Source organism: Galeopterus variegatus, unplaced genomic scaffold (genome assembly GCF_000696425.1).
Source record: "Galeopterus variegatus unplaced genomic scaffold, G_variegatus-3.0.2 Scaffold1799, whole genome shotgun sequence".
NCBI lineage: Eukaryota > Metazoa > Chordata > Mammalia > Dermoptera > Cynocephalidae > Galeopterus > Galeopterus variegatus.
The window spans coordinates 122549-135700 of NW_007727910.1; the positions used below are offsets into that span (position 1 = coordinate 122549).

The 13152-nt window shown below is 49.0% G+C and overlaps 1 protein-coding gene across 1 annotated transcript; it reads left to right on the plus strand.

Moving 5' to 3' along the window:
* Nucleotides 1-7912: 7912 nt before the first annotated feature.
* TUFM (Tu translation elongation factor, mitochondrial) lies at nt 7913-11436 on the plus strand. Its single transcript, XM_008579024.1, has 10 exons — nt 7913-8007; nt 8102-8296; nt 8747-8913; nt 9169-9273; nt 9364-9528; nt 9676-9808; nt 9891-9995; nt 10133-10284; nt 10386-10505; nt 11069-11436. Exons 1-10 carry the CDS (start codon nt 7965-7967, stop codon nt 11240-11242), a joined length of 1359 nt encoding a protein of 452 aa, XP_008577246.1. The 5' UTR covers nt 7913-7964; the 3' UTR covers nt 11243-11436.
* The last annotated feature ends 1716 nt before the right edge of the window (nt 11437-13152 follow it).

Consider the following 13152-nt stretch of genomic DNA (forward strand, 5'->3'; position numbering starts at 1 on the left):
GTGGTTTGAGGATGAGTGAACGGAGGTAAAGAAGAGGGAGGAATGTGGAGAGCTGTTCTACAGAGTTTGGCTGAAAAGGAGAGATATGGAGGTTTGTAGTTTGAAAAGGTACAAAGGTTTGCTTGTTTGTTTATATCCTGAGCGACACCTGATTATGCTGAAAGTCTAAGAGGAAAGCAGCCAGTAGAGAGGATGGTCATTGAAGGAGCGAGTTCTGGGAAAGGAGGGAAGAGATGACATCAAGGGCCCAGGTTAAGCCAAGGTATTTATACAAAGGGGAAAAACGGTCTTTCTCAGGAACAGGGGATGTAACAAGTAATAGAAACTCCAATTTAAGCTAGTTTAAGCATAAAAACTATTTTCATGGCTCAAAGAATTGAAAAATCAGAGAGAGAATGACTTCAGGCACGGCTGGAGCCAGAGGCTCAATGTCACTTTGTTTTGCTTTGTTTTGTTTTAATGATGACCGGTAAGGGGATCTTAACCCTTGACTTGGTGTGGTCAGCACCACACTCACCCAGTGAGCTAACCAGCCATCCCTATATGGGATCCGAATCCGTGGCCTTGGTATTATCAGCACCACACTCTCCCGAGTGAGCCACGGGCCGGCCCTCAATGTCACTTTGAACTTGGATGCAGTCTCTTTTAGCTCTGCTTTCCTCTGGACTGTCTTCAGGCAGGTTGTCCTCTCACAGGTAGCAAGATGGCTACCAGCAGCTCCAAGCCTCATTCTAACAGTTAGATGACCCTCACAGAAAAAGATTGTAGCTTTCCCAGTACTTCCAGCAAATGAAATAGGGTTAAGTCTCATCAGCTCAGCTTGAGTCACCCAATGATCATTTGTTATATAATAATTTGTTTGATCTTTGTCTTGGGTTCATGGCATAGACCTTCTAAACACCTGGAATTTCCTGAGTAATAGAAATGTCTGGTATTCATGAGTCCCTTAGATCACACCTGGCTTCTTGCTAATGAGGTGACTTGTGGCAGGCTTCCAGATAGCTTCTGGATGGGGGCTGGTCACAAGGAAGATCAACCTTGTGATTAGAGGGTTAGGATTTTGAGCCAGCCCGACCTCCAGGGAGGATAAGAGGCCTGGAGACTGAGATTAATCACATGGCCAATGATTTAATCAATCATGCCTAAATAATGAAGCCCTAGTAGAAACTCTGGTCACTGAAGCTCAATAGGTGTCCTGGTCAGGGCCTGCCCATAGCTCACTTGGGAGAGTGTGGTGCTGATAACACCAAGGCCATGGGTTCGGATCCCTATGTAGGGATGGCCGGTTAGCTCACTGGGTGAGCATCGTGCTGACAACACTAAGTCAAGGGTTAAGATCCCCTTACCGGTCATCTTTAAAAAATAAATAAATAAATAAGTGTCCTGGCTGGTGAACACATGATGTGCTGGGAGGGTGACATGCCCTGATTTCAAAGGGAGAGAGCACAGGGACTGTGCGTTTGGGCCCTCCCAGAACTTGTTCTATGTGTCTTTCCATTTGACTCATCCTGATTTGTATTCTTTATAATAAAACTGCAGTCCCAAGTATAGTGCTTTCCTGCATTCTGTGAGTCATTCTTGCGAATTACTGAACCTGAGGGGGGAAAGTGTGGCCTCCTCTAGGAAGCCATGCATGGCTGACCCATCTAGGCCACCTCTCAAGTGCCTTTTATATTGTAGCTTTTGTGTGCCACTCACAAAGTGTTTCTAATTGGGATATCTCTGGTTACATCTTAGTGATAAGGGTGTGATCAGAGCTTTGTGTTTGGAAAGGCACCTGGGGCCAGGATGTGGGCTGGGGTGGAAGGCGGGAGGCCTGGAGCAGGGAGGAAGTTGGCGCAGTAGTCCAGGACAGGGCTGATGCCAGCCTGGCCAGGGCAGTGCAGTAGGGATGGTGCCAAGGAGAATATCCAGAGAGATTTCTGAGGAGGCATTGCCAGGCTGGCTGGAGGAGAAGGGTGAGGGATGCCCCTGAGCTTCCAATAAGGGTTTGTTGAGTGGCACTTAGGGAGGACAAAGCTCCGGGACCTAGTCCTGAATTTGCCACTAAGTTGTTGGCCAGCCCTTATTTCAGTGACACCAGACCCCACCCTTCTTTTAGAAGTTTTAAAGCTACAAGAAATCTTAGAGATCACGTAGTCTAACCTCCAGCGCCAATTTATAGATAACAAAACTGAGGCTCGAGAAGTTACAGTGATTCATTTTTATTTATGAAATAAATGCGAGTACAAAATTTTCTTTCAATTGAAAACATCAGGGAACTTAATAAGCCCAACACAAATGCTGAACTGAAATGATTCAACAAGTAATTCCTTCAACAAACCCTTACTCACCTCTTAGGTGTGGGTAAAACATAAGTTCTTACTGTCACGAGCTGGAGAGAAGAGAAAACACAAGTAAACTAATAAGGTAATTTTGGTTATTTAGGTGCTATGAAAAAAATCAAAGATGACAATTGATAGGATGAGAGGGGCTACCTAATACGTGACATCTGAGGTGGGACCTGAATGACAAGAATGAACACGCCATGTAGAAAGCTGCAGGGAAGAGCATTCCAGGGAGAGGGAAGAAGGTCTGCAGAGGTCCCAAGGTAGAAACAATCATGGGATATTTGCAAAATAGACGGATGGCCAGTGTAGCTGGAGGGAAGTGTTAAAGGCAAGTTGTACTAGGTGGGCTCAAAGACGTGGGCAGGGGCCAGATCGTGCAGGCCTTGTGGGCCATGGGGAGGAATTGGGATGAGTGGGTTTTTTTGTTTGTTTGTTTGCTTTTTTAAAAGATGACCGTTAAGGGGATCTTAACCCTTGACTTGGTGTTGTCAGCACCATACTCACCCAGTGAGCTAACAGGCTATCCCTATATAGGGATCCGAACCCATGGCCTTGGTGTTATGAGCACCACACTTTCCCGAGTGAGCCACGGGCCGGCCCGGATGAGTGTTTTTTATTGTTGAGATAAAATTCATCTACCACTTACCACCACTGAGGTACTATTCACCCATTTTTTGGTTTTGTTTTTTTGGCTGCTGGCTGGTACAGGGATGGAACCCCGGACCGTGGTGTTATCAGCACCACACTCTAACCAACTGAGTGTTAGAACCGGCCAGCCCCAAATTCACTCACTAAAGTAGGAGCTTACATTTTATTTTGAGTGTAATGAGGAGTCATTGAGGATGAGTTTCTGATCTACATTTTTTTTTTTAATAAAGATGACCAGTAAGGGGATCTTAACCCTTGACTTGATGTTGTCAGCACCATGCTCAGCCAGTGAGCCAACCAGCCATCCCTATATAGGGATCCGAACCCGTGGCCTTGGTGTTATCAGCACCACACTCTCCCAAGTGAGCCACGGGCCAATCCCTGATCTATATTTTAAAGACTGATCTGACTGCTGTATGGAGAATGGATTTGACAGGTGCTGGGAATAAGAGAAGCTGGGGAGTTCTTGAGGTAATCTAGATGAGAAATGATTCCAGATTGAACCAGTGTCAACATTTGGGGTACAGTGTGGAGAGAGAACCAGCAGGAAGGACTGGGTAATGGGTTAGGTGTGGGAGTGAGGGGAAGGGAGAGGGGCAGTGCCCTTTATTCAGATGTAGAGGGAGAATGTGGGAGGAAATGAAGAGTCCTGTTTTGGGCATGTTAAGTGTGTAACCACAGTGCCGGCCCCTTCAGTTTGGAACTATTTATTAATAGTTCAAGTGCAAACATTCATGGAAGCCTGTTGTGGCCAGGCAGAGGATACAGACACAAACAAATGAAGGCCAGTCTCGGCCCTACTCAAATCACTGTCTCAGACAAGTAAAACCAAGAAACATGTCTTGGTACCAAGTGCTGTAAGAGAGAGCATCTGTTAGGATGTATTTGGCTGACAGTTTGATCTAAACAATAAGGAGATTCATCATCTCACACCACAAGGAGCCCAGTCCTCTGAGATGCTCTTCGCCTTGCCCTCCTCTGGGTTTTGGCCTTGTCTGGGAGTAAGATGAGAATAGTAATTTCAGGTTTCCCATCCAGACTCAGCAATATCCAGAGTTGGAAGGATGTCCGTCTCTTTGGTGTCTCCTTAAGAGTGAGGAACCTTTCCTGGAAGCCCCCCACAAGCGGATCTCCTCTTACCAGTCATTAACTCTTTTGGAGTTAATGACTGGTAAGAGGAGATCCAGCCCTAAACAGAACCCCTAGCCAGGAGAACTGGACCACCAGAATTGGACTAGACCTGTTAGGATTTCTTCCTGGAGCTGGGGAAAGAGCCACCCTAAACAAAATCAGGTCCCTACCTGAAGAAAGATGGAAAAATGTCTGTTAAACAGGAGCTCAGAGTGTCTGCTACACAACAGAATAAACACTGCTCAGGGAGTCAGAAGGCCATTTGATTTCAAGAGCATCTTTTTAAAGAGTTCAAGATTCTGCACAAAGAACTTTTCTTTCTTTAACTGTGGTCACATAAATGTCTGAAAGAAAGAAAATCTCTCTCCTTCTCCAAGCAAATTCACAGACTCCAAAGTCACAAATTGTTTTTGACTTCTTTTGTCTCTTCCCCTCGACCCCCACCCCCCCCACCACACACCTACACATGCTATTTTTCTGCAGTAGTCAGCCTTCCTTCTTCGTTTAACACTGCTCACAAGTGTTTTCACAGGTGGCTGGCTCCCCTAGTCTCTGCAACTCTGAACTAACCCATTAACATTTCATCTAGTGGCTATGCCAAAGTTCATGCTACCATATCCACACACTGGACACTATCCTCTTTCCACACTTTCACTGAGATATTGGTCATAAGTATGGCTGGTCATCTTTTTTTTTTTTTTTTTAAGATCTCAATTGGCTTTATTGCGATTCTGGAATGGGGCAACACATTACTCCACAGAATAGAACAATTGTTCCAATGAATCATACAGAGGAGATTGATTTTATATACAGAAAAGAGGCTGGCCAATGAGCTCAGTTGGTTAGAATACAGTGTTATAACAGAAAGGTCAAGGGTTGGGATCCCTGAACTGGCCAGCATCCAAAAAAAAAAAAAAAAGGCAAAACAGTGGCCTCCTATAATTTTTATTTAACAATTCCCCCTTTGGCCAGGCCCTCACCTAGATGAGAGTGTGACCAAAACTTAGGGCATTAGCACAACTCTCGGTTACCATCATTCTGGGTTCCCAGTCTCAGCATACGATTCATAGCTTAAGGTGTCTTCATAACCATGCATTTCTTTGGATTTTGGTTCTTGGCTGGACATCGTTTGAAGAGATTTTCTACATCTGGGGAAATGCCATGCTATCATCAGTCCTGCTCCCCACCATCAAAGTTAGAATACATCTCTCAGCCTCCTCTGATACAAGAACATTGACATATGATCTAGGTTTCTCTAATGAGACACATTCATGTGAGGCTTTGAACATGCCTAGCTTTGGGGTTTGTGGGGTTGGAGGGAGGGAGAATCACTTTGTTTTTGGCAGCTGGCTGGTACAGGAATCGAACCCTGGACACCTTGGCGCTATCAGCACCATGCTCTAACCAACTGAGATAACTGGCCAGCTGATGGTCTCTTTCTTGATGCAGAAGTGGCTTCAATACCACCAGCAGTAGCTGTTTCAGACAAGTCTAAATCCTGGCATTTAGTGTTTGGTGGCAGTGGCAGTAGTGGCAGTTTTCTTATCGGGTCAGATCAGTTCTATGGCTTGGAACTATTTCTCCATCAGCCTGCCCCACAATTCTGTAAGCTGCTTAATACCCTTAACAAATCCCTCTTCTGTTTAACCCAGCCAATGTAAAATCTATTATCTGTAAATCAGACTCCTGACTGATCCATTCACTGTTACAGAGCATACTATAGTCAACAGCTCTAGAAAAATATTTCTCCCTTTGGACTCTTCTGAGCACTGTGTTTCTCAAACTTCAGTCATTCATGCACCATCTTCCCCAAAACTAGCCATATTCATACCACCCATAATATTACCTACCAAATAGTGTTCTTTAAAATGATTCCTTTTTTTGTTGTTGGCAGCTGGCCAGTACAAGGAACCTAACTCTTGGGTATTAGTTTGAAAAAAACTGTCATAAGTAAATATCGATCTTAAAAAATGAATCAAGGGGCTGGCCAGTTAGCTCAGTTGGTTAGAGTGCAAACTTATAACACCAAGGTCAGGGGTTGGATCCTGGTATAAGCCAGCCACCTAAAAAGAGAAGAAAAAAAAAAAAAGCGCCACTAAAATAGAAACCATTTGGGTTCAAATACCACCCCCAAAAACTCACATCTTGCTAAGTGGCTAAGAGTGTCCTAGCATAAATTCCCAGTAGTGAAGTGACTGAAGTACAGGGTAGAAACAAAGAAAACTCTTTTGTATACCAGCCCTTCCTAAGCAGAGCTGATGGACTGGAGGCCCAGGTGGAGAGAAGTCTTAGCAAGTTCCTCACTTTATCAGAGTGGCAAAATGATAGTTGTTATAGTACAGTGCGGTGGTTAGGTGCACACTTTTGGGGGGTTAGTTGTGTTGGGCTCCTTAACCACCTTGAGTCTCAGTTTTCTCACCTGTAACGGGGGAAAATAATAGATCCTACCACAAAGGTGGCATTGGGAGCATAGACTCTGAACAAATATGAAAATCTGATACAAAAAAGCTCTAGTTCAGAGTTTCCCAAACTCCTCCACATTTTAGAAGGGTGTGTGTGTGTGCTATATAGTTTCCCAGTCTGTGCCTAGACCTCACTGAATCATAACCTCCAGGAGAGGAATTAGGGAATCTATTTGAAACCCTGTCAGTTGAGTCTTAGGATCTGGTGAGTTTCGGAAACATAAATCAGGGTTAAGCAGCTGCTGTTATCACCTCAGTGTGATGCTGGGCAGCTGTGATGAGATGATGGATGTGAAAGTTAAGCGTTATTTACTACCCTTGCACTCATTTATTCAGTCAGCAGACATTTATTGAGCACTTACTGCGTGCCCCACCCTGTGAGGTGCTGGGGCCACTGCGGGAACAAGAAAGACTCAGGCTCCACAAGCTGGTCCCTTATCCTCGGTGTCATCTGCAAAATTGGGTGGGTGGGGCGACGACCGAGGGAATTGCTCCACAGGCTGTTGAAGGACCACAGGGGTGGGCAGCAAAGCTCTGTCTTGGGGGCCCTGGCCCTGTGAGGTCAGGCGGTACAGGGTCCCCGCAGACTACGAGCCAGAAGGGCGGGTATTTGAGGGTCAAGAACTGTGGAACCTGAAGGCCCCGGGACCCCATCCCTGACTCCTATCCAGTTCACTTCCTCTCAGGGGCACGCATCAGGATTTCCCTAACTGGATACTATTACCGTTTTACAGATAACAAAACAAAGGCTCAGGGGAGAGATGGGTCCCACTTGAGTCCCACTCCCGAAAGGTACCAAGGGCCTAGTCCTACCTCCAGTTGAGGCCCAGGCGCCGCCAGATCTCTCCTAAGACCCGCGTAGTGAGTCGGCCTCCAGGGGGCTCGGGGCCTCTCTCCGCCGGGCCCAGGACATTCTTGAGCAGTCCGCGCCGGGGCCGCCTGTGCATCCTGGAGGCCAGGATCCTCCCTCTGGCTCCGGCCTAGCCCTACCTAACTCCCACCCCAAGCACTCCCACGGCCGCCGCCCTGGGAACTACAAGGCCCATGAGCCTCCGGGCGCTGGTGCATTGTGGGACGCCCCACATTGCCGCGTCTCCCTCGGCCCCTCGGCGCGGCCAGAGAGAACTACGCGGCGCCTCAACCCACAGGCCCCGAGTGAGTTGTGGAAACCCTCTTCAGCCCTCCCCGACCCTGAGACAACCGTCCCTTTGACGACTTCCGCCTGCGCCCAGAAGCGGGCGGAGATGACCATAGAAACTAGCGACTAGAGGCGCCCAGACTTGCCCTCTCGGCCCTCCCTTCCGCCGGAAGCGATTTCCAGCAGCAAATGCCCTTCCTCTGTTGCACGCGCGGCCTCGCGGTACCCGGTTCCTGGGGTGCCAGTACGGCCACAATGGCGGCAGCCATCCTGCTGCGCGCGACGCCGCGCTTCAGCGGTGAGGGGCGGGGGGGCGATGGCGACCCGGTGGGGGGCGTCGCGGGTAGCCGGGCTTGGACCCCCGCCCTGACTCCAAGCCTCTGTCTCGGCAGGTGTGTGCGCCGGCTCGACCCCACTATTGCAGGGTCTGCTGCGGCCGCAGAAGACCCTGGCATTGTCCCTCTTGTGCCGCGGCCTGGCGGTGGAGGCCAAGAAGACCTACGTGCGCGACAAGCCCCATGTGAACGTGGGTACCATCGGCCATGTGGATCACGGCAAGACCACACTGACCGCGGCCATCACGAAGAGTGAGTGGGGTTGTGGTGGAGGGCGGGACCTGGATCCAGGAAGGTGGGGCCAGAAGAGTGTTGCTGGAGTTAATATGGCTCCAAGAGCTAGAACAAGGGCAGGAGGTGGATTGGAAGATGCAGGAGACGCATTTCTCCTGAACACGAAAAACTCTGTGATGCATAAATTGGAGGACGCTGAGTGGTTTCCCTCTAGCCTTGGGGAATGCTCTGTAAGCAGAGACTTTACCCTGGAATAGTGGCAGGGTGGGCCCTTGAGGCCCTCTAACGTTTCTTTCTGACACAAAGTTATCTCTGCTGGAAGTTAAGAGACTTGAGGGAGGGGGTCGTGGAAGCTTTATCCTTCCAGACTGTCATTTGTTTAGGTGGGAGGGACCCAGGGGTGTGGCCGGAGCCCTGCCTCTAGCTCTAGAACTTTAGCTGAGAAGTGTGTTCACTTCCCTCCATTAGTTCTAGCTGAGGGAGGTGGGGCTAAATTCAAGAAGTACGAGGAAATTGACAATGCCCCGGAGGAGCGAGCTCGGGGGATCACAATCAACGCAGCCCATGTGGAATACAGCACTGCTGCCCGCCACTATGCCCACACAGACTGCCCGGGCCACGCAGACTATGTTAAGGTGAGGGTTGCTGGGGACTGGGCCGGAAGCTGCCTCCTGTCCGGATAAATGTTAGGTTTTGGACGGAGGAGGTTAAGATATTCCAGATGTTTGCATATGAAATTACAGATTTGTCCCACGGCCACTCAAAGTGGGTGGTGAGAAGATGGCAGAGAAAGGGGGGGCCTCAGTTTCTATCTGCTGCACTTGGTTAGATGGATGTGGAACTGAGGAAGTTGTTGAACTAGGCTTAGTGTTTCCTCTCTTCCTACCCAGAATATGATCACAGGCACTGCTCCCCTTGATGGCTGCATCTTGGTGGTGGCAGCCAATGATGGCCCCATGCCCCAGACCCGAGAGCACTTATTACTGGCCAAACAGGTATTTGAAGCCTGGGTAGGGGTGGAAAAAGGAAGAGTGGAGCATTGGGCCACTCTGGACATCATCCCTATCTCTTTCCCATCTCTGTAGATTGGGGTAGAGCATATTGTGGTGTATGTGAACAAGGCAGACGCTGTCCAGGACTCTGAGATGGTAGAGCTGGTTGAGCTGGAGATCCGGGAACTGCTCACTGAGTTTGGCTACAAAGGGGAGGAGACCCCAGTCATCATAGGCTCTGCTCTCTGTGCCCTTGAGGTGAAGGCAGGGTTGGGTTGGGGCTGCTGGCTGGAAGAGGATGGGGCTAGATGGGCATCAAGAGCTCTGCTCTGCATTTTGGGAGTGGCTTTGGTAAGCAAGAGAAGCAGAATGGAAATCTCAAGAGTCTTGTCACCTCACCAACAGCAACGTGACCCTGAGCTAGGCGTGAAGTCTGTGCAGAAGCTGCTGGATGCTGTGGACACCTACATCCCGGTGCCCACCCGCGACCTGGAGAAGCCTTTCCTGCTGCCTGTAGAGTCAGTTTACTCTATCCCTGGTGAGGACTGTGCTCATTCACACTCCCTCCCCCAGCAATAGCCTACACGAAGTCCCTGATGCCCTGTCCTGTTCCCTCCCAGGCCGGGGCACCGTGGTGACAGGCACGCTGGAGCGTGGGGTTTTGAAGAAGGGAGACGAGTGTGAGTTCCTGGGACATAGCAAGAACATTCACACTGTGGTGACAGGTATAGAAAGCAAGCCTTGGGACCCAGGGGCTGGCTTCAGGATGACCTTTCCCCTTGTAGATCCCTCATGCCTTCCTTCTGCCTCAGACTCTCTTCCCTCATCCCTTCTCCTCCCTCCTTTCTTTCTTCCCTCGTAGGCATTGAGATGTTCCACAAGAGCCTAGAGAGAGCAGAGGCAGGGGATAACCTCGGGGCCCTGGTCCGAGGCTTGAAGCGGGAGGACCTGAGGCGTGGCCTGGTCATGGCCAAGCCAGGTTCCATCCAAACCCACCAGAAGGTGGAGGCCCAGGTGAGGGCTCCCCGTGATGGTGGGCAGGGCCGAGCCAAGCCATCCCTGCACAGAGGCAGTGCACACCAACCCAGTTCCACCCTCATTGCTCTGTCTTCCAGGTATACATCCTCAGCAAGGAGGAGGGTGGCCGCCACAAGCCCTTTGTATCCCACTTCATGCCTGTCATGTTCTCCCTGACTTGGGACATGGCCTGCCGTGTCATCCTGCCTCCAGGGAAGGTATAGTGGATGTAGGGAATGTGGAGTAGAGGGCACTCTTCCTATCAGCTCTGCCTCACTCCTAGTTCCAAAGATGGAACATGACAGCCTGGGTGGCTTAATTTCCTTGGGTGAAGAGATGTTGATGCTGATTGAAGTGAAACTGGTAGATGGAAGGATGCTGACCACCGGGGTTGAGGGGGAGTGAGCCTTCATGCAGTATGCCCTAGGCTGGAGGAGGCAAAAAACTCTACTATACATTCACCCGCAGATTTCTTAAAGAGGGCTCTTGTTGAAAGTTTTGCTATATATGAGAGCTCAGAGAAGTCCTGTGGCTAAGAAACCCACATAATCAAAATTTTCTGAAAATTTTGTTCTCAAGAATTTATCTTAGGAGTACTGATCTCTGGTCCCTTTCATGTTCTCCTGCCTTTGAACGTGTTGTTTGCACTTGTGACAGCTGGCTTGGATGAAGCTGTCCCCAGACAGAACCTTTCTGCATCAGACCTCTGTGGTAGCCAGCAAACAGGTACAGAAAGCATGCACCGCGAAGGCCATGTGTGATCCTTCTCTCCCTGTTCCAGGAGCTTGCCATGCCCGGGGAGGACCTGAAGCTCAGTCTAATCTTGCGGCAGCCAATGATCTTAGAGAAAGGCCAGCGTTTCACCCTGCGAGATGGCAACCGGACCATTGGCACCGGCCTGGTCACTGACACATCGGCCATGACCGAGGAAGACAAAAACATCAAGTGGAGTTGAGGGTGCGGACCTCTGCTTAGGTTCTCTTGCAGTTAAGAGTTGTCCTGGCCAGTGTTCCCTCCTGCTTCTGGTGCCTCCCTCAGGGCATAAGCTGCAACCCAGCAGAGTTCAGCTAGACGGACACTTCCCCTGGGCAGAAGGGGTGGCCTGCCAGATAAGGCAGGCCAATAAACTGTTCTGTGAATAGTAAGTTAGCCTGCGTGTCTTGTGTCTTTTGTATAAATTGGACAGGATGGAGGAGTACAAAAAGGGAGTTGAAAACCAGGACAGATTAGCTTGTGGGATCCCAGAGCCATCTTAACTGAGTTCCTTTCTAGAGTCTAGTCCATCTCTATGGTCATCTTTTCAAAGCCATCCTCAGTAGTACTGTGACAGTTTGAACAGAGAAATCTAGTCCAGTGAGTTTTGTTATTGATCCAAAGTCCAGGGAACACATCTCATGAGGGCCTTTGGTGGTGACTTCAACAATGCAGAGTATCACATTGTGAGATGTTAGATGGCTTGAGCAGAGAGATAACCTCCTCCCTGGCTGTCCTTTTAAGCTCTCAGAACAACACTCATGACTACCATCAGACTATCAATGGATTTAATCCATTTACTAGGACATGGTCCTCACAATTTAATCACCTCACCAAGACCCCACCATTCAACTACCACAGTGGGATCTCCCACCCTCTTCACAGTATCGGGGGACATATCCTGCCCCTGGTCCCCCAAAACTCATGTCCTTTTCACATACAAATATATTTATTTCATCCCATGTCCCAATGAGCAGATTCTACTTCCTACAACTTCAGAATCCCTTTCCTTCTCTCACTACCTATACCTATCTAAGAGTAGACCCTCCCCCTGGGTCATCCCATCGGCTCCTAATTGGTCTTAGGTCTCCAGCCTCATCCCTTTCCTGGTCATCCACAACACAGCTGGATGCTCTTTCTAATCACCTTTAACACTTATCGGCTCACTCACTTGTAGACTAGCCCCCAATGGCTGATAGGTAACTCAGCCCCACTCACCTGGGAGCCTGCTCCTAGCTCTCCCACTTCTCTCGATCCCATCTTTTTTTTTTTTTTTTAAATGTGTCGGTACCCTACTTCTTACTCACCCACTTTCTTCATATCCATCCTTTAAGACTCAACTCAAAAACTACCTCCTCCTGGGAGATATTGGGGAAGAATATGGTTATCACTTGAGGCCAGCATGGGCTTAGCTCAGGTGCCAAACCTTTTTGAGTATTTACTCGGCTAATGTTGAGCTACCTGTTTGGTTCATCTCCAGCACATAAGAGGTACTTGATAAGCAAGCCTTCCTGAAGTACACTTGATGGGTCATCACCACGGTGCTACCGGTTCCAGGTACCGGAGTGAAAAGTCGAATTTCATTTTCAACATTCACTGAGATTTAAAATTAAGCAAAAAGCTGTTTAACCAAATGTAAAGGAAATAAAATGCTGATATTTTTTAAAAACTTGAAATGACTAGCAAGGATGCTAATCCTAAACAAAAAAGGTAACATTCAGCAGGTATTAATGGGCATCTTTTACGTTTGGATCCTGAAAAATGAACATATCCAGGATAACCCACCGAGACAAGCACCCAGAAGGAAAGGCTCTAAAGGAAATGCAAACTAAGAGAAGCAGGTGAGAGAGAAAGACATTAAGAAGAACTTCACAGGCTGACAGGTTAGCTGAGCTGTATACCACAAAGACCACGGGTTCAGATCCCCAACTCGGCCAGCGCCCATCCACCAAAAAAAATAACTGCAAAAAAGTACTAGCCAAGGGGCCGGCCCGGTGGCGCACTGCGCTAGTGCACCGCTTGGGAAGTGTGGCGGCGCTCCCGCCGAGGGTTCGGATCCCACATACAGACCGGTTCCCGCTCACTGGCTGAGCGAGGCGCGGGAGCAACACC

Bases quoted from the DNA above. Each gene is read 5' to 3' on its own strand.
- TUFM (XM_008579024.1), top strand. From the start codon at position 7,965: ATGGCGGCAGCCATCCTGCTGCGCGCGACGCCGCGCTTCAGCG. The intron at 9,274-9,363 runs GTATTTGAAGCC...CCATCTCTGTAG, and splicing joins ACTTATTACTGGCCAAACAG to ATTGGGGTAGAGCATATTGT. The intron at 10,285-10,385 runs GTGAGGGCTCCC...TCTGTCTTCCAG, and splicing joins ACCAGAAGGTGGAGGCCCAG to GTATACATCCTCAGCAAGGA.